The sequence below is a fragment of the Convolutriloba macropyga genome, unplaced genomic scaffold (genome assembly GCF_964194025.1).
Source record: "Convolutriloba macropyga unplaced genomic scaffold, txConMacr16.3 SCAFFOLD_629, whole genome shotgun sequence".
Lineage (NCBI taxonomy): Eukaryota > Metazoa > Xenacoelomorpha > Acoela > Convolutidae > Convolutriloba > Convolutriloba macropyga.
Window position 1 is genome coordinate 54,311 of NW_027449942.1, and position 21,559 is coordinate 75,869.

General features: G+C 34.8%; 1 protein-coding gene across 1 annotated transcript; it reads right to left on the reverse strand.

Annotated features, from left to right (window-relative positions):
• Positions 1–576: 576 nt before the first annotated feature.
• Positions 577–15,825, reverse strand: LOC142355448 (uncharacterized). The gene is made up of 4 exons (XM_075407631.1): positions 15,798–15,825; positions 15,349–15,520; positions 6,555–6,734; positions 577–697 (listed from the first exon to the last, which is right to left on the reverse strand). The coding sequence occupies exons 1-4, from the start codon at positions 15,823–15,825 to the stop codon at positions 577–579; spliced, it is 501 nt and encodes a 166-aa protein (XP_075263746.1).
• Between the last annotated feature and the right edge of the window lie 5,734 nt (positions 15,826–21,559).

The following is a 21,559-nucleotide window of genomic DNA, read 5'->3' on the forward strand; positions in this document are numbered from 1 at the left end:
CCACTAAAAATAGTTTTAGGGCCGCAACATCAAGAGGAGCGCAACCACTATTGGCAATATGATGGAAGTTCATTTGAAGGATGGGGAATGAATTGGAGGGAAACTTCGCCAAGGTTCCCAACTCTTTGTGTCTTGCGCCAATTTGCTTAAGAAGGTGCTTTTTTAGAATTATACCAAGAGACAGCAACCGGGGATCAACGTTTGTTCTGAACCAGAAATTTTCTGACAGCGCGTTTTTCTGTGTCTGTGGAGTCAAAGCGTTAAATTTCCCTCTTTTTCTGAAGTGATTAAATTATGAAAAAAATGTCATGAAAATTTTGAAGTTTTGAATATACGTAAGGAGTGTGTTAAAAAGCGTGCAGGACTTTTTGTAAAAAATTGCGCTGAAATTATGTAACGAATGTGCTGAAAATAATGAATTCTGGGTTTTTGGAAGAACTGAAATTAAGTAAAGATGGGGTGAAAACTGCTGAAGTTTTGTAAGAAATGCGTTGAAAATAATGCGTTGAAAATTTGGATGACTTGGTGACTTGGTTCCATGAAGAGTATTTCTTTTCACTCTAATTAGAACACAATCTAAGTCGGCAATATTGATAGAACCTGTACTTTGTCGAAAGCGTTTGTTTGATCTTGTTGAGCGTTGAAGCTGGTGTCGTAATTGTCAAATGTCTGTCGCATAACAGTCGAGGCGCGTAGACTAAAACACTAACAACTAACTGCAAAAGGCAGAGGGTACTAGATAAATGGAACAAGTTTTCATTTTCCACTAGGTTTTCCCTCAGCAAGGAGGAAACCCCCCCATCTCCTTGTCAGATAGCCCCACTGCATAAGCACATCGAATGTTTTGGAACAAGATGCTTCACTCACTGGTTAAGATGCATTTCGCGGTAAATTTCATTGAATTATTTATACATTCCAGATATCAATATCTAATCTTTTGGTCATGTCCCTACAAATAGACGTACAGAAATATAGAATTTCCTATTAATATCATGAAGTTAATTGTAAATTCTATGTTTTTGTGCGTCGATTTGCTGAATCGTTAACGAAATATGGCTTGCGGTAGTTTAGTAAATGAAAACCTCAAATATATTAAATTTAAGTGAACTGAGCGCCTAAAACTGTGTTAAATTTCGAAATACAATGACAAATTTCCGCACCATTATAATTTACATAGCCGACACGTTGCCGCTGTTGACCTCACTGACTGGTCGGGATTGAAACTATTCGAAAATTTAAAGCAAAAAATTGAAGGCAGCCTAATTTCAGTGTCAAGAAATGTTGTAAGTGGGTCTGCAGATTCGATGAATATGGTTAATTCCGTCACTATATTGGAGCAGAATAAACTTAGTACTAATAACGGTTAGCAGTATACACTAAGGAACTTCGATACCCTAATGCAATAAGTCTTTAAACGTTGTCTTAAAGCATGCGCTTTATCGTTTATCCTATTTCACTTATTTTTTCCCTTTGATCTGGACCGTATTCATCACATTGCGAATTTCAATGAGTGAAAAAAAATAAAATACATTCAGTTGAAACATTGCGCGAGTGAGGGACGTCAGAAGTCAAAAATGGAAACCGTGACGACGGAAAAACTTTAGCGAAAGGTTAAACGAAATAAAAAAGAGAGCGCTTAAATTAAATACTTTGAGAGGCTGACGGCGGATAATAATAACCTAACGATACATTTAGTATCATACCGCACTTTTCTATGCATCAAAAGTCCGTAGAGGCCTCAAAAAACCCCCACTAAAAATAGTTTTAGGGCCGCAACATCAAGAGGAGCGCAACCACTATTGGCAATATGATGGAAGTTCATTTGAAGGATGGGGAATGAATTGGAGGGAAACTTCGCCAAGGTTCCCAACTCTTTGTGTCTTGCGCCAATTTGCTTAAGAAGGTGCTTTTTTAGAATTATACCAAGAGACAGCAACCGGGGATCAACGTTTGTTCTGAACCAGAAATTTTCTGACAGCGCGTTTTTCTGTGTCTGTGGAGTCAGTACACTTCTTCACAAGAAGCGGAGCAAATTGTTCCAATTTTTGCGTGTTTAGCGCCCCAAATTAAAATAGTTTTAAATTAGTGAACAAGCTCATTACATTACAAACTAAACTGAAATAATTGCTAACCTAAATAGATCTTTGGGTCTTTCCCACTATAGCCCCCCAAGCTTAGTAGGCAGATAACCTATAGCCCCTCAATCATGGTAAATATACCAGAATGGAGGGGTTTAATTTTATGGGGGAAGGGGGTTATAATGGGAAAGACCCAGATCTTTTTATTATTTTTGAAGAAATGTCTGAAAAGTTTAGATTTTTTTTCGAAAAAGCAACAACACCAAGAAGATAGTGAAATATTTTTGGAGCCATACACTAGTGGATTAGAAATGTTGGGTTATGGGTATTCGCAAGCGGAATAAAAAGTGTTTTTTAACTAAGTAGAAAAATTAACTTCTCAAAATGAGAGAATAACAAGAAGGATATTTTACAGTAGAATTTAGAGATTTACAGGAGAGATCTGATTACTAGATCAAGATGGTGATTTGATTTTGGGGATGAAAAAAGACTCAAAAATCAGCTGTATATATACCCATTATCAGTGCGAGAAAGTCAAGATACAAAACTAATCTTGGCACCATGATTTACAGTGGGGGTTGCAAGGGTTACCCAATATGGTTTGTTTCTGCAAATTTCCCAGAAATCAGTCGCAGGGGGTACCATAGATGGTATGCATTTACACTTTTCTAAAAATTCGCTCACATTTCCGGTGGTATCATAATCATTCAATACATGCTGGGAAGATTTTACATCAAATAATCTCACTCTAATATTAGTTATCTAGATTCACCAATTTGAACCGAATATTGATTCTAAGCACCCTTTCTTGACGATTCATTTATATAATTTCTCTGATCAAAATCAGTTTGCTTTTGTCTTTCTAATCTGGTAAGTTAAACTTTCTTTCTAATTCTTACTAAGTTTAAGACTATAGTTTGATCGATATTCTAATAAGAAACAAAAAGCCGCCGTAAAAATCAGCCATCTTTCTTCATATTAGGTAAATTCTCTACCGATAAGTCCCAAACATCTCAAAAATCACACGAATGGTCGGGGTAAATGTGTTGTTATTCAACACCTTTTAAAATTAGACTACTTGAAGACAAAGAGATTTAATCATGGTATTAATAAAAAAGATTCCAAGTTTCTAAACATATTTTTTGGGTCTCTCCCCAACTGTCGGTGTTTTACCTTTTAAATCCTGCTTACCACTTTTCACATTGACTAAACATGGCAGACAGATAAGCTGAAAAAAAGCTTCGATCGATCTGTACATTTGCAGTCTAAAATAACGAATAAAAAATGAGGCAAAAAGGAGAAATTTATTTTTTTAGACAATGTGATGTAATGTTTAGAAGAAATTGTAAAACTTATCTGTTGTTCCTTTTAGTTGCACTCATGAATCCTTCAATTAAAATGCCTTACTCAGTTGACTTTATCTCCCTCAAATAATCTAAGCCAAATTAAGGAAATTTGTTTTAGAATAGTGACAGTCACGTGTGTTCAAAAACTTAATCATACAAGAAACTCGCTCCACTAATATTGAAAACTGACGTCAAGCAGAAATTTGAATACAAAATTCCATAAATGTAAAAGTACAGAAAACCAAATTGTCCTGAACTACAGCCAAAGAATTTTAATACCTGACAAAAAATATTTTTTACTAAAGATAACTTTTCATTGCCAATAAATCACTTAACCCAACGCAACCAAATAAGTAAGAACAGAAAAACTGTAGAGAAAAATAGGAAGTACTTTTTTAATGTTCATCGCACACCAAGTCAATGAAAAACGTTTCTATAAACTGAAATCCTAGAATGGATTAAACTAGATTATAGAAAAATTGCAAACAACCAATGGAAAGACAATAAGAGCTCGCTATCACCATTTTTATTGAAAAAATTAATTTTTTTAGGAGAAGCAAATAACTCTTAAAAATCAAATAAAACGTTTTTTGTTTGTATCTGGAGAAATAAAATGTTTGAAATATTTCGATTGATTATCAGCATTAACAGCATATAATGTAAAATAGAAAAAAATTAATTTTGTAGAGCAATTTAAGAGTACTTTTAAATATAAACTTATGTTGCCGCGGCCCCCTTTTTTTCAAAATAAACTGTCCGTTTTTCAGTGGCCACATATTGGATTCATCCAGCTATTGTTGTTCTGTTCTGACCTAACATAAAACATAGAAGATAAGAGATGGAGCAAGAAAAAGGCAAGGAATTGAAAATGCATTACGATGCAGAGGTGTTCCCCAAAATTTCCGCCTTAGTAAAATTGGCTCGAAAATTAGATACATACAATGAACGAAATTAGGAAACATCTTTTGTATCTTACTTTTCGCAAAAGCGGTTCCGCCAATTTTGCGAAATAAAAGAACATTCGGTGCAAAATATAGGAAACAAATCTTGTAGCACGTTTCCGCTCAATTTTGGTATCTATTAATCGCGCGCATTTTGAGCATTAAATAAGCACTTTAATAAAGATTTAATTAAAGCTTTCAAAGCTTCAAAGTGCTTTAAATACATGCAACCACAAAAATTGTTTTTTTTCCGAAAAATCCCTCGCACATCAAAGGTTTTGCATATCAATGTGGGACTGGCTGAGTTTAATAAGTAGTAATAAATAGTACTAATAAGTTTTAATAAGTAGTAATAAAGTACTAAAAGTAGTAATAAAGTAGTAATAAAGTACTACTAATAGTAATAAGTTAGGCTTAATTAAATAAGTAGTAATTAAGTTAGGCTTAATTGCGGATTATATGTGAAATAGAGCTACATTGCGTGCGAAAAATCGATACATAAATGGAGTGGAAGCGTGATACACTCGCGAAAGATAGGTTATTAAGTTTGTGCTTGTTTTTCGCAGCTAAAATTAGGACACTTTTGCGAACACGGGATACGATATTCCCTTCCATTTTGCCGGTTTCTGCAAAAGTAGCTATTTTCCGCAATATTGTTCCACCTTCAATGTTTTAACATAGTAAAAACGAACACGAGATACACGCATCGGGCATATCTGCCCGTGACGATTTGGGTATACCTCTGCATCGTAATGTGGAATCTGATTCTTTTTTAGTTTCTTCTCAACAAACCACCTAATATCGTTTCTGTTCAATCGCTTCCACTTACTACATGATATAAAAACCATAACAAGAAATACGGATTAAAAAGAAAGAAGCAAACGCAAATTAGCAAACTCTGATTTTCGAAGAAATAGGAAAATTTTTACGTTCAAAAATAATTTCCCGAAAATTGTTATTATACCGTTCTTGTTCCACCAGTGACCACCAAAACAACAGAAAAAACACTGAGTAGCCTTAATAACTCCAAAAACGAAAAAAAAACATAAAAATAGAATAAAAGCGAAAATTATTTGTTTTAAAAAACGAGCCTAAAAAATTGAAGTAACTTTTCTTAGCAGCAAAATCAAAAGAGTAGTTCTATTTTTGAAACTAAACCATCAGAGATAACAAATAAAAAACAAAAAACCGAACATAATATTCGAAAACTTAAGATATATCTAAAGGTTACCGGCTAACATCGGTGGAATTGCTTGCAACCGGGCAGCGAGTGGTTTGTTTTGGGTAACGAAATTCGGCTTTGGATGAAAGGCTGGAAGTAGGGTGTGCATAGGAAGAGTGTGGAGCAGGGATTTGAACCACGTTTTTATGTCAGTTTCGTTGAATTGTAAACTTAGAGACTAGTAAAACTTCAAGAGGACAGAAAATGAATTTTGATGACAAAAAATCAAAAATGCCGAAAAATCGGCCAAGAGAAAAATTGATCTCAGGACTAATATAACTGCTACAAACTTCATTTGAGGGTAATTTAAAAGACGCATGACTTTGACTAACAATTTGTTGTCAACAAGAACAACTAAAAATTGATACCAAATCAGTAAGAGGGCGCTAAAATAATCCGAAAAGCTCCGTAGATGGTTCAAAATAGAAAACAAAAGAATAAAAGGAAAACAGAAAAAATCGCTCAGATCTTCTCAAACACCAATATTACAAAAAGCATTAAATTGTATCTGAATGTTCAATCGCAAAAAATTTTCTCTGGTCGAAAACTGCATTCCGCATTTGAGCAAAAAATTTATTTTGCTATCAAAATTGCTTTCATACACCTAATTTTCTCGCTCTTTCTCGGAGCAATGCATACACGAAAACCACACTATATCGTTCTTTCTTCTATTGACTTCTGTTTAGCAGATTGAACTAAACACCAGTTTTTACGTACACTTTCCTTTTTCTATCCTATTTCACTGACACTTGACCTATTACAAGACCACCATAACTCCTCTCTCAATTATAACCTCGCCATTGCTTCGAAGATGTCAAACACTTTGAATGGTCTGGATTCATTGAATATCGCGAGGGAATTTTAACGCGCCTCTCGATTTGAAGGGAGTTTTCACATTTTGGTGCTTCGTCTAGGCAAGACTAAAGTTTTTTTTCGCTAGCACATGCAGTGTCCTCATATTAATAACCTGGAGTGGTCGAATGTGGTTGGGACACAGCAGAGCACACAGAATCCATACATTCCAATGGTCAGTCCCATGGAAGTCGCCGCCGCGCAGCAGATCAAACACCACTCTAGATCTCTCCTCATCCGATACCAGATGGCAGCACACACCAAACAACCACCTGCCAGGGAAGCCAATACGGAGCTGAAAGCATTTTATAAATCAAATGTTGCTCAAAACCTCGTAAAACATAAGCGGCTAACGTTGGGCGAATTGCTCTCAAACGGCTGGCGAGCGATGGGTGGACTGATGTGGGGAGGCGTTGAATGGGGAAGGGCGGCGGAGTTAAACTCTAACAATGGCCTTTCACATAATGAATTTATGTCTCCAAAATAGCTTCTTGTGAATTGCATACTTAGATTCTATCAGAAAATTTAAAAATTTAATGCCCTCCAAAATCGTTACCTGTTTATCGCGTTTTTGAGGGCAAAAATTCAAGAATCAGACGAAAAATCGCTCATAAAAATTGCATTAAAAATTTCTTGATTAGTAGACATAAGGGAGGAGGGGGAGGAGGGGGGGGGGGGTTGGGGGCGATGAGCGTGGGTAGGGCAGAAGGGGTTAATTTTCTTATTTTTTTTTGATGAATAGCATACTTGGAGATTAGAGACGATCCAAAAAACAATAAAGCCCAAAGAAAACTCAATGCCCTCCGGGCTCTACCTGTTTATACCGTTTTTGAGGACGAAAAGTAAAAACAGTCAAACGGAAAATGGGTCAAATGAAACAACACAAAAATATGGCCGGTAGAATACTGGAAACAACTTGAAGAGTGGTATAATATAAATTCGAAACTTTTAACTAACTTTGCCGAAATAACAAATATCCATAAAAAGAAATAACAGAGAAAATCAATAATTAACCGAACCGTAAAATGGTTCAAAATTCGGGATGCGTGTTCTGGAGGGGGGGGGGGGTAGCTAGGAGATGGTAAAAAAGTTTGGGTTAAATTATTTGGCAGTAGGAAGTTGGCGGCGGGTAGGTACCTAATAATTGTTTTCTAGTTGTCAAAAAAAGTGTCAAAAACGATGATACCGTTTTTTTCTCCGGAAGTGCAGTTCAGAAAAGATTGGCAAAATGTCAAGTAGAGTTGCTGAAATGTACCATGTGGCTCTACATATCAATCAGAACATAACAATTTTCATTGATCTGCAAAGTTTTTAGTTTTACTTCATTATAAAATATTGTAATAATATCGTATACAAAATTTTTAACTCATTGATAAACTTCAAGAGAAAGGACAATCAAGTATTCTCTCCATCTTGTTATTTTTTCGTTACATTCACCAGATCGAACAATTCTTAAAAAATTAAACTTAGGTTCCTTGAGCTCTCTTCTAAATATCTGTTATGATAAGTCTGAAAAATTTCTGCCCTAATATTTCAAGGGCACAAGAGAGTGGAAACTATCGAAAGAAATTTTTCGAAATAAATTTTTTGTTTGTGTGGCTTGTATTACCGAAAAAGTTACCTAATTCCAAGTTCCATCAAAAGCTCGATGTTTAAGAGCAAATTATGCAGTTTACGTATTCTCGAATTATCAGACTAGGTAATTTGTTTGTGATATTTTGTAATTTGAACACAAATCTCACGTTTGCATCTCTAAATTACACTCAATATTTTTAGCAAGACATTTTTTTCCTTTTTTAATTGTTATCACAAAGCGAAAGAGCTGAAATTTTTCATTTAATGAGTTATTGACTTTTAAGTTTTCTTGCATTAAAAAACAGAATTTTTTTTATTTTCATCAAAAATTATTTTTATCGTACACCATTTCATCAATTGAATTCTAATATGAACCTTTCCTAATTTCTGTCTACAACTCTGAGACCAAAGAATGAAGTTTTACTGTCTTCAAGATTGGCAGCTTTTTTAAGAAATTAATAGTAAGAACTGCCAGAAAAGCAGTCAAAAGAGGAAAGAAACAAGTTATTTTTGAATAACAAGGGAAACACGTTTGATGACTCTTAAAATTCTGTAAAAAAATGATTTTACGGTCGTGAGAATTGACATTAGCAAGATAAGTTTACTTTTACTTTGTTTATATGTCTTCACAAAACGAACTTTTTTCCTTTTTATGGAGTTACTGCTTTTAGAGTTTTCTGCAAAAGACATACGGCTTCGTTCTTTACCATTAGAAAAAATTTATGTTGAAGCGAAAGACTTTTTTGCGAACGTGATATTCAGTTGTTTGAAGAAACTCTAATGAAGAGCAGCCAGCAAAGCAATAACAAATAGGACAAAAAGAAAGAAAAAAATTGTTTGTTAACAAAAGGAACAATTTTGATGGCTTCTCAAATCTTTTAGAACGAAAATGAATTTACGATAGCTGGAATTGAAACTAGCAGGATAACAATTTTCTTTTCTTAAACGTCAATGAGACTTTTTCCCCACTAAAACTTAATTACTAAACCAGCCGGAAAAACTGCACGAAAAGCATTGCAAGATTTGATGCATAGACATTTCATAATTTTGTTGCGAATTTCTGGAAAGCATTGAATTAAAAACGAAACTAAGAAATTGATGGTTCTAATGCTGGGGACATCCCAGTTAATCATTTTGAACAGTCTGTGATGTTACCAGTAAACAACCAAAAAATAGCTCACTGGTGCCTGGAAATGAAGTGGGCGACCTTGTCATTAAATTTCTTTCCACAATTGCTCATTTCTTTAAATCTTCTTTAATTTTTCTTTTCGGTTTTCTTCAAATAAAAAATCACTTTTCTAATCCTGTATATCAACTTGTAGGTATTGTTCTGCTTAAGGTTAATAATCGTTTACGAGCTAAGAATTACTAAACGATAATGTCAATGGAAAATTTTGAAGAAAATGTTCATTTTAAACAAAATTATATGAAAACTTGTGAATTGATCCCGCTATTTTGCGGAAAATTGCACAGTCGTTTGAAGCACAAAAAACGAAAAATTTTTAGAAGCTACCCGGGTCGAGGATTAGTCGGAACATATGTAAGATAAGCGGTGAAAGTTTGTTTTTTTTTCGCCGCAAATTTTGTACATAAATTGCGATGAAATGCTGTAAAGGCGGTTAAATTATTTGTTTCCACCGCTAGAGTAAGTGGTGAAATTAAATTCACCACATTTCACAGCTAAATTATGTAATTTCACCGCCTACTATAGTATATTAAAATATTTCGCGGAGTACACTCATTTTGTCACAGAAAAGTTCCTTCAGTGGCCCGTTCTTGGCATAAAGAGCTGCGTTTTCGATACGCTTCTTTTCTTTATAAAAAAGTCGATACAGCGCCATGTAAGAGACACAAAAATCTATCTCTTTCCTGGTGCGATTTGATGCCCATTTTGTGGAATGTCTGTTCACACTTTGATTCCCCAATTCCACGTGACTTTGGAAATTTTGAGCAATCGGGATTCGTCACTCAAATCCACAAACTGCATTTTTATTTCAATTTAATCACTCTTGATAGGAAAAGTTTTTTTTTTAATTTTAGATTGTATAACCTAAAATTATGTTCAGCCACTGGCTAACCCAGGTTGATGTGCCAGACGGAAGTGACCTCTAATCAGACCCAAATCCAACGCACACCCTGCGTTTCGCGACCAAAATGACATGGTCTGGGATTTGGTTCGAGGTCCATAATAATTTGATCAGAGATCACTTCGTTCTGTGTATGTTCTCATCAGAGGTGGATTCAAGCGCATATTAGTCTTATCAGAGAAGATATCGAGCGCATTTTTTCTTTCAATTTTTTTCAATGAGATGTTGGCTCTGCCAAGAGTCAACAAAAAAGCAGCACTCCGATCAGAGGTACATCTAGAGTTTGATGGCTTTGATCAGAACCAAAGGGGTTCAGCTGGTAGCAAACGCCGGTCCCCGTAAGAGGAAATTTTGATTATCTATAGATCACAGCGTTTCTTATAGAAAGCTGTCTAAGCTCATCCATTGAGTCAGAAACATGCACTAATGCTGTACGAAATGAAATTTTCTCCCTGCAGTTGGGTTTTCTTTTCATTATCAATACTTTTAGAATTGGGTTTCCCTTAGATGAAGTTAATACTGCAAACATCAATTTTATGAAATGAATAGAATCTGATCGAGCGCAAAATAGTCTGATCAGAAGTAATTTTTAGCGCACAATCGTCTGGACAATGGTTTGGTATTGGTCTGGACAATGGTCGCACAACCATCTGGACAATGATCTGGTTTTGGTCTGATCAGAAGTCATTTCCGTCTGGCAAGGTCTGATCAGAGGCAACGTCCAGCGCACTCCGAGTGCACACGGTGTTTAGAGTGTATTTCAGTATGATCAGTTTACACTCTGATCTGGGATGGACTGATCAGAGGTTACTTTCGTCTGGTACGGTCCGATCAGAGGTCACTTCCGGATGGTACCTTAACGTGGGAATCCGACTTCAAAGTGTTTTAGGGTCTTAAAAACAATATGGCGTACTAAATTGCTTACACGATTAAAATGCATGGAAAGAGAAAGTAATATAATATCACTGACAGAGCACAAGAGGAAATATGTGACAACTTTATTGACCTGCAGATTGCAATTTTTGTTGTTTTAGACTAATTTACCCTTTAAGTCAAAAATATCGAACCCTTCATTTAAAGTTAAAAAAACATTATTTCACAATGAATCTTCCTTGAAGTTCAATAAGAGAAACGAAACATTATATTGAGTTTTTGGACATTCACGTTTGACTAACACGCTTTAGTGCAACTGAAAAAAATTTAGCACGATGAAAACCTGAAGTTCAATCCAAAGAATTGAAAATAGTTAATGACCTGTATATCAAAATTTTCACAGGAACGATAAACTTTGGATGTCAATGAAGCATGTGACACACGACATATGACATACAAACGAGTAAATGAAAAAAATACGAAAGTAGAAAAAACTATTAAAAATGAAAGTTTGGCACATTTTCTTCCACAATTACTGTTGTCAGAATGATCAAAAGCAATAACTGTATTCAAATTCAGGTTAAAGGTACGCACTCTAGAATGGTAAAACAAACTTTTTTAAGGGGAGAGGAGCGAGGACAATAACGTTTCGATTGAAATCCTTGTGCTTACTATTCCTTAACGAAAATCATTTGGATCTCTCTTTATTGGAATTCAACGATAAGATAACAAAAAGAACAACTGCTAGCAAAAAAAATCAACAAAATTTCACAAAAACTGCGTGTCAATAATTCTAAGCGCCCTCAGATATAAAGTATAACCAATCAAAAAATTCACTATTTTCTCCTTAAGAAGCTTTAGAAACCTGTCATTTTTGAGACTAAGTCACTGCAGAGCAAAAGCAACGGAAAAATTGAATGTTCATTTATAGTTTTAGATAACTGGTCTTTGAAACTGTAGTTTATCACATGCAACCATTAAAAGGATGTGTTAATTTTAGCTCATGTGTGTGAGACAAATCGTTACCAATACCAAGTGAATAGAGGACAAAAAGAACACGAATACACGCCAAAGTGAAAAACATAGCCGGCAGATTGCCGGAATAGCTGCGAAAGAATAGACTTGCGTGCCATATAAGAGATAGAAACAGATACAGATCTAAATTGAAAAAAATCGACGCCGGTCAAAAAACTAGGCTTAAAAAACATTCAGCGATAATCAATAAAGCTTGTTAAATTTCATTCCACAGAAGCCTCTTATTAGGGACCTTTACTGCACATATGAGTTCCTTTGACCTTAAACAAATTCAAATTAAACCTAAGTTTTAAAGTGCAAAAGTCATTTTACTGAGTGAGGTAAGTCACGTATGATCAAAATCTAATCACGCAAATAACCTAAAAACTTTCGCTAAAGCGAGTGAGAAATGACGTCACGCGCGCAAATGCCGTTAGTGAGAGGAAGAAGTCATTCAGAAAATTTGACTTTTTCAGCTTTGCTGTGTGAACAAATGTAAAACGAAAAAAGAGCGTCAGACGACGAAACAAAAAACATAGCAGGAACAGTCCTGAAATACAATCCAAGGAATTGGACGAAAAACTGAGAACTATTGAACATGACGAAAAGATCAAATAAACAATCCCAGCCAAAATAGTAGTTGAAAAACTAAAATAATCAAACACTAAACAAAAAATATTCATTGGTAAAATAATCATTTTATGAAGCTTTTAAGCTGAAGGCCAAATTGTAAAAAGTAAAAGTTTCTAAATTTCACAGAAAAAAATTTTGCAAGCCACTCTTTTTTTCTGAAGTTCTGTCAGGTAACCCATCTGCAAAGCTTAAGAAGTTTCTATGTCCAGCAACGATCGTTAACCTCAAATGACAAAGAATTCAAAAAATTTGTAAACAATTCAAATTTTCTCAACAAATTGCATGAACATGTGACATCGACAAATTCAAAACCATTCCATTGCCCCTAGCAACAATACACTAACATACTATCAAACCCTAAAGCAAGTTGCCTGGCCGCTTAGGCAAAAAAAAAACGGATAATAAAACAAATGTTTTAGAAAACCTTAAAAGCAAATTTTATTTGAAAAATTCTTAAAAATCGTGACACTAAAATATTAAAATGTATTTAATTGCCATCAAAAACTATGCAGTAACCTATTATCAAACCCAAGAGGAGATTCTTTGGTCCTTAAAGCTGGAGAAAGCTAAAAAAACGCCAAAAATGTTCAAAAAATTGAAAAAAGAATGCAATTTTTATCAAAAAATTGCTATAGCTTGTGAGACTAAATGGTTAAAAATAATTCCATGACCAATAATATTTTTTCAATGATCTATTATGGCTCCTTGTGCTCGAAGAATTTAAATGATAATAAAATATGATAATTGAAAAAAAATGCAAATATGTCAAAAAATTGGTAATAATATCGATGTTAGAAAGTTGAAAACCATTCCATTACCAATTAAAACAATTCAGTAACTTTTTATAAAACCCTAAGGGAGGTTCATATACACCTAGGGCTGAAAAACTCAAAAAATGACAAACATTTTCAAAAAACTTGAAAAAAATTGTAAAAATTAGTTTAAAATTGCGTGTTTATGTTCCAGGTACCATAACATATAGCTCTTAAAATGGTCATAAAAAGTAAGTATGTCTTGTGAAAGAGACTTCTATTAACTTTTAAAGAAATCAATTTTAGATTGGTCTAACATTCTTTCGAAAAATGACGAAAAAACGCGAAAAATTGCAACATTTTGTGCTCAAATCTCCTAAAAATGATTTTTAGCCTTGAATTACGGCCTTCCCAGTAGGATCACCATTTTACGCACCTGATGGACAATTAAAAGCGTTAAGGGCCTCTAATGAAACTTGATGCCCACTGAGCTTTACCTGTTTATCCCGTTTTGAAAACTCAAAGTCACGTAAAAAGGTGTGAAAACATCTTAAAAATAGTTAAAAAAAAGACAGAGCATCAATACAATCCAATTCTTGGATTGTAAAAAACCAAGAGCACCGCAATATAGCTACGCTCAGCTTACAGCTTCGCAGCTATAAAAATCACCAATGTTTTTTTTGAAACAAATACTGTTAACATCAAAATTCTACTACCTGCCCAATGAGGGATGGAAACAATTTTATCTATAAAATTAAACGTTGCTTGTATCGAAATTGTAAAAAAACAAAATCGAAAACACTTGTTTGCATTTTGAAAGATAAAAATAACAAATAAAAAGAAACAAAACCTACTGACCTTGGGCGAATTGCTCTCAAACGACGGACGAGCACACGGCTTACTCAGAGGCTAGCTGCCGCTAATTGAGGCCATGTTTAGTTTAATTGAGGGCGATGGGGTGGTTGTGAGCGCGGTTGAGGACGAGCGAGCAAGGTTACGGGCTGAATTATGTGGTTTGAATTGCTGGGTGGAGTGGTTGGAGGGTGGCGTGGGGGAAAGATGTGTTGGGGGCTTACGTGGGGTAAGGGGGCTTGAGAGGGGTTAAGTGGGTGGGTCCGAACTCTTCGAACTGCCATTCACACCATGAATGTTTGTCTAACGTTTAAATTAAGTCAGCCAAAAGGCTATAAGAGAACTTAATGTCCTTCAGGCTTTGCCTGTTGTACCGTTTTTGAGGACAAAAACTCAAATGATCAGACAAATGCTCGAGTAAATGAGCAATCAGCAGTACAAAAAATTGCCTACAATTGACCAACATGACTAATATAATTGCAATAAAAATCATTTGAGAGCAATTAATTTTCCAATTCCCTTTTATAAAACGAATTCTCTCTCAGAAGACAAAAATCTGCACGCTTTTTGCTTTCCGTTTTAAAAGAACTTGGAAAAAAATTCACAATTTAATTAAAACGTTTTTTTTGGAATTTTAACACTCCTGAATGACATATCATAATAAGAACACCCCATTACAATCCAAATCCTGTGGATTGCAGGATTGCAACAAAAGACTCTCCAACAATTGTGAAAATAAAATTTTGTGGAATTGAAAAGCAAAATTTTCCCGAAACATGCAATACTAGGAGCAATGCGGGTACCATGGAGACGTTTAAGAATTTTCCTTTTGAAGATTACCCAATATTAATGTAAGAGTCGGGGGAGGGGGGGGGTAAGATCTTGCAAGATTCTTGCGCAAAACGGTTATTTGCTAAGATGCGAGATTGCAACCGTTGTCTGGTAAGACACATACAAGTCCTTACCAGATAAGAGTTTCATTTTTTGCTAAAGAACCCAAAAAACTGTGTTTTCCTCTCTATTGGAAATAATTGGAAATATCCAAATCAGTAAGTGTACCAATTAAAAGTTCAACTCGAAAATTTACTCTTATAACTTTTTTTAATGTTCATATAGGACGTACAGCGATAAGAGAACGAGCAGTCCTTCTATACCCATTCTGTCTGGCATTTGGAAGCACTTGATTGACATCCAGAGGTTGAAGAAGAAACAGGCGAGGAAGCACCCCAATGCCAGGGTACACGCACAAACCCATCCACACTCTTCCAAGCTCCTTTTCTCACCCAGACCACCGCCTGCAACCAAAGTCGGGTCAATTAGGATCTGATTGGAAAAAGGAAAAGGTAAGAACGTAGAAATCCGATCGAAAAGAATGTAAATACTCAATGAAACTCCTTTATTTTTTGCACTTCAGTGTTTGCGAATTGTTGTAGAAAATGGAGAGCAAAGATCCAGGAAACTAAATTTTATAGGAAAAAATGCAAGAAATATGCTGAAAAATTAAAAGTACGTCAGCCCTTCTTTTTCGAACAAATCCAAAGAATTTTGGAATAACTTACATGCGAATATCACAAGCCGGCGTCTCTACCAAATTAGCCATAATTATGTTTGCGCTAATTTATGGATTTTTGCTAAAACGGTATTGTAGAAGGCAACAGCAATTATTTGCTATGGTCTTTTACAATACCCTTTTAGCCCATAAATATACAAAACGCATACAAATATGTAAAAATGACTTTATAATGCGTGATAGGACGACAAAGAAATGATCATACTAATTGGTATACCCGGGTTGACCCCATAATTCAAAAAGTTATAAAATTACAACTTCATATTATGGCGTCTATGAAAAGTTGTAGTCATAGAACTTTCATAAAAGGGAGTTCTATGGAATTGAATTTTTGTGAAATTTTTTTTACATCATGAAAAGGAGGCAAATAGTGTGTTTCAAAAAACTAACTTGAAAAAAAAAGAAAAATTGAGTCTTAAGCGAACAGAGAATTATGAAAAAGTTGTAGTCATAGAACTTCATAGAAAAAGAAAAAAATTTGGAGAAAAGTGAAAAACATTATTGCAAGTTAAAAAACTCCTTGCCAGCCCTGAATTATTCAATGAAAAGCCATTGCATCAAAAGAGACAGCAAATAGCAATCAACAATGAAAAAGTTGTAGTCATAGAACTTCATAGAAAAGTTTTGGTTCAATTTTTTCCGTAAAAGACTCAATTTCTTCCTTACGAAGAAATGTTATCTTGCCATTCTAATTTTTGGTGCAAAGCAAACCAGCGTATAGCAAAAAAGTATGGGACAATGAAAATTCGATAGAACATGGTTTCAGTGTTCTTCCAAAAAAATTTTGGGGTAAATCGGACACCCAAAAATTTGGTTAATGTAGCCAATTTTTTTTCAAAACACCAATTGCTGTTGCCAACGAGTTTTTTCGAGGAACCAAACTTTTTGAAGCACAGTTTGTGTTTTTCAGCTGATATCAAGCAAAGTTTTATCTCGTCGAGAATTGAACCACCCCATCTCAATAATTTTGCTTACAAAATTTATCCATATAAGATTATTTATTTTTTGTCAATATCAAAAATGCTTTAGTTGTGATCCTCCACTCACGTTCATCTCCACGAGTGTACAATTAGCTCATAGCTTAAAAAAATTATGGGACAATGAAAACTCGATATAATATAGAATAAGTTACCTCCCAATAAGAATTTTTGATGTATATCGGACACCCAAAATTTTGGTTAATGTAGCTAATTCCTTTTTGAAATGACCAATTGATATTGCCAATGAGTTGTTTCGAGGAACTTTATATCTTCGATGCACATTTTTGGTTTGCAGCTGTTATCAAGCAAAAGTGTACCTCATCGAGAATTGAACCACCCCATCTCAATAATTTTGCTTACAAAATTCATCCATATAAGATTATTTATTTTTTGTCAATATCAAAAATGCTTTAGTTGTGATCCTCCACTCACGTTCATCTCCACAAGTGTACAATTAGCTCATAGCCTAAAAAAATTATGGGACAATGAAAACTCGATATAATATAGAATAAGTTACCTCCCAATAAGAAATTTCGGTGTATATCGGACACCCAAAATTTTGGTTAATGTAGCTAACTCCTTTTTGAAATGACCAATTGATATTGCCAATGAGTTGTTTCGAGGAACTTTAAATCTTCGATGCACATTTTTGGTTTGCAGCTGTTATCAAGCAAAAGTGTAACTCATCGAGAATTGAACCACCCCATCTCAATAATTTTGCTTACAAAATTCATCCATATAAGATTATTTATTTTTTGTCAATATCAAAAATGCTTTAGTTGTGATCCTCCACTCACGTTCATCTCCACAAGTGTACAATTAGCTCATAGCCTAAAAAAATTATGGGACAATGAAAACTCGATATAATATAGAATAAGTTACCTCCCAATAAGAAATTTCGGTGTATATCGGACACCCAAAATTTTGGTTAATGTAGCTAATTCCTTTTTGAAATGACCAATTGATATTGTCAATGAGTTGTTTCGAGGAACTTTAAATCTTCGATGCAAATTTTTGTTTTGCAGCTATTATCAAGCAAAATTGTACCTCATCGAGAATTGAACCACCCCATCTCAATAATTTTGCTTACAAAATTCATCCATATAAGATTATTTATTTTTTGTCACTATCAAAAACGCTTTACTTGCGATCCTCCACTCGGGTTCATCTTCAGGAGTGTACAACTAGCCCATAACACAAAAAAATTATGGGAAAATGAAAACTCGATAGAATATAGGATAAGTTTCCACCCAAAAAATTTTTTTGGGGTAAATCGGACACCCAAAATATTGGTTAATGTAGCTACTTCTTTTTTGAAATGACCAAATGATATTGCCAATGAGTTGTTTCGAGGAACTTTAATTCTTCGATGCTCACTTTTGTTTTGCAGCTGTTATCAAGCAAATTTGTACCTCATCGAAAATTGAACCACCCCATCTCAATAATTTTGCTTACAAAGTTCATCCAAATAAGATTATTTATTTTTTGTCACTATCAAAAACGCTTTACTTGCGATCCTCCACTCAAGTTCATCTTCACGAGTGTACAACTAGACCATAGCACAAAAAAATTATGGGAAAATGAAAACTCGATAGAATATAGAATAAGTTTCCACCCAAAAAATATTTTTGGGGTAAATCGGACACCCAAAATTTCAGTTAATGTAGCAAATTCTTAAAGGCCGATTGCTATAAAAGACCGATTGATATAACACTTGGTTTTCATCAAGATTTGAGACGTTTTTGAAGCACATTCTGGGTTTTCAGCTGATATCAATTTCGTTCGACTTCACAATTGCAAAAAAAAAATTCAGGCAAGTTTTGTTGAAGTTTTTGTTTTTAATCAACTCAGAGCGTCTCGCGCAAATAAACAACCATCAACGGGGTTGGTAGCCCAATCTACAATCTGGGTTTCAGTTCAAAAATGGGCTTTTTGATCAATTTTTACCACGAAGAGCTTTGGAACTTCTTATTTGTTTTTTTTTGCGTTGGACTTCCAGTGGTCTGACAGGTGTGTCGATGTAAGAAACGTACGCTCATTTAAATTAAAAACTTTGTTAACTGCCCCAACCAACTCAAATCACATCCAGTTAACTTTCAGGAATACATCTGAAAAATTTTTCGGAATCTTTTTCAAATATTTTTGTACGAGAACGGTTCCCAAACAATTGAAAAAAGTAGATCTTTTTTTAATTCTGTAAAAATTTTTTCTCAATTACGGATTCAAAATGGTCGTCATGATCTCAAGGTGAAACAACCTAAGTTCACTAGTTTAAAAAATAGGAAAAACGGAATTTTGTCTCTTAGGCTGAGGAAAAAACTTTATTCAACTTCAAAAAGCAAAAAAAAATGTTTCGTCTATTTTTTGTAGATAATTTGATTTTTCTTTTTTTTTTCTGCAAATTTTCGGAAAGTAAAACTGCTTCATGGAGTCAATCCTAACGCTCGCTAAACATTCTATGTCTTTTTTCTATTTTTGTTTCCTTAGTTTGGATTTTCATCAATTATTCTCATTATGAAATTCGGAGATTTTGTAAATTTTTTTCCTTGCAAATAGTGTGACACTTCTGTCGATGTTAAAAGTGGTCATCCAATTCATTTTAAACGCTTGGGTGTGCACCTCGCCTAACCATGCATCTAATTAACTGTCAAAAACACGTGTGAAGGTCTTTACGGAAAAGTTATTGTCCAAATTTGAAAAAAAAAATCAATTATCAATTCGCGGTACGCTTCATGTGTTTTATGATTTCTTCGAAACTAGTGTACCAAATTCTACGGGCATTGTTGCGTTTTGCTGACCCTAAACATTCACTGCTTGCAGTGTTCATTGGTTTCTGAAGTCGTTCTAATCAAAAAGTTATTAGTGTTTAACTTTGAAAAAATTGAAATAAAATTTAATAATTTGAGGGCACGCCTATTGTTTCTGACGATTTTTCCTGAACTACTATGCCAAATTGGCCAACCATAGTCGCATTCTGTTGACTGTAAGTTTGTTAAATGTCTGCAGTCTTGAATTTGTGGCTAAATTGGCCTGATTAGAACGTTATTAAGCTGTATTTCTTAAAAAATTTAAAAAAAAATTATATTTTAAATACGAGTTCTTTTGTGTTTGACAATTTCTCTAAAACTACTGTACCAAATAGGACGGGCATTATCGCAATCTGGTTGGTCTCAAAACTTCTTGTTTTTGCAGTGTTTATAGGTTTCTCACGTCGGCTTAATCAAAAAGTGAGGAAAGAACTTGTTTTATCACATTGAGAAAGGAACTTAATGTTTTGTACTTTTTCGAATTTCTCATTGAATTTTTGACCAAAACGAGTGATTAATAGCTTAATCTGTTGCTATTGACACTTTCTTCTCTGGAATGGCTAGTCATAGTCCTGAAGTTTTTTTTTAGAACAGTTATTTAATATTGAATCCGGAAAAACAAAATATTTTCTCAAATTTTATGGCTGAGTGCTGTTTTGCGCAAATGAACAAGTTTTTCGGCGTGCGTTTTGTGTTTTCTAGACAATATTTAAGTTGTTGAAGCTAATTGTATCAATTAATGGGGTTAATTCAACAATTTTTCTTTTTTCACGATTTCATCAAATTTCTGTGGATGTTGTTTTATGTCGAAACACACAAAACATCATAGCCTTCATGGTGAGGTGGGAAATTTTTTCCCACCTCACCATGAAGGTTTGCCGTGACCTAGAACGTCAAAGTGGACCAGAATAACACGCACAAATTCGCCGGGAACGCTGTTTCACGTTGTCTTACGTCGGTTCCTGAGATTTGGGCTTCGCTGATGGCCCGAAAAATGGGGTATAGAATAGTATTTTGTTAATAACTTCTAAAGTACTGAACCAAATTAAACGGGAGTGGTCGCATTTTGTTGACACTGAACCCCTCTTGCTTACAGTGTTTGGTTGGTTTCCCAAATTGGCCTAATCAAAAAGTTATTAATGATCAAAGTTGAAATAGGTCGAAAATTTGGGCTATTCGGGATGACCCAAATTTCGGTACAACAGAACAGCTGATTTGCGGAATAAATGTTAGTGTTTTAGAATCCTCAGTTAGTGGGGAGTATCCCCATATATATTTTCCATAGCATTTTACGGAATTGAGACGGTCAAATTTGGCTCTGAAAGTCAGGTCACCATGCTTTTCGGTCATTTGGTACGGTACCTTATTTTTGTTATAACTCCTCGAAGAATGAACCGATTAGGTTCATTTTTTAATATGATGCGTATCTCAAGCAGTGCTACAAACAGTATTAAGGGCGTTTGTTTTTGTTCAGCCGTTTTTGAGAAATTGGCCAGGGAACTTGGCCCCGGTTCGACCTCCCTGTGGAGCGAAACAACATTTTGAGTACGATATTAAACCTTGTTGTGGGCTCAATCCACGTTGAAACTTAGTGTGTTATATTCCCCCGTTAGTGGGGAGTCTCCCCATATATATTTTACAGGTGGTTATAATGAGTGGTTGTGTTACAGTACAGAAACAGGACTCGAAATAGGTCATTTTGGTCATTTGGTACGGTACCTTTATGTTAGAATATCTCCTACTAGAGTGAACCGATTTTTGATTTGTTGGTTGATTTGAACTCAGCGTGAGCCGAGCTTGAATCCCTGTAAATGGCGTTTTGTTTCTTTCAGCCGTTTTCGAGAAATTGACCTCGATATGTACGGTCATTTTGACGTTTTAGTGACTGGTACGTTTCGCGTTTCTACTTGTGAAATAATGAAAATAATGACTTTGACTGCAGGAATAGGCCCGTTGAACTCCACTTGTAATGGGGAA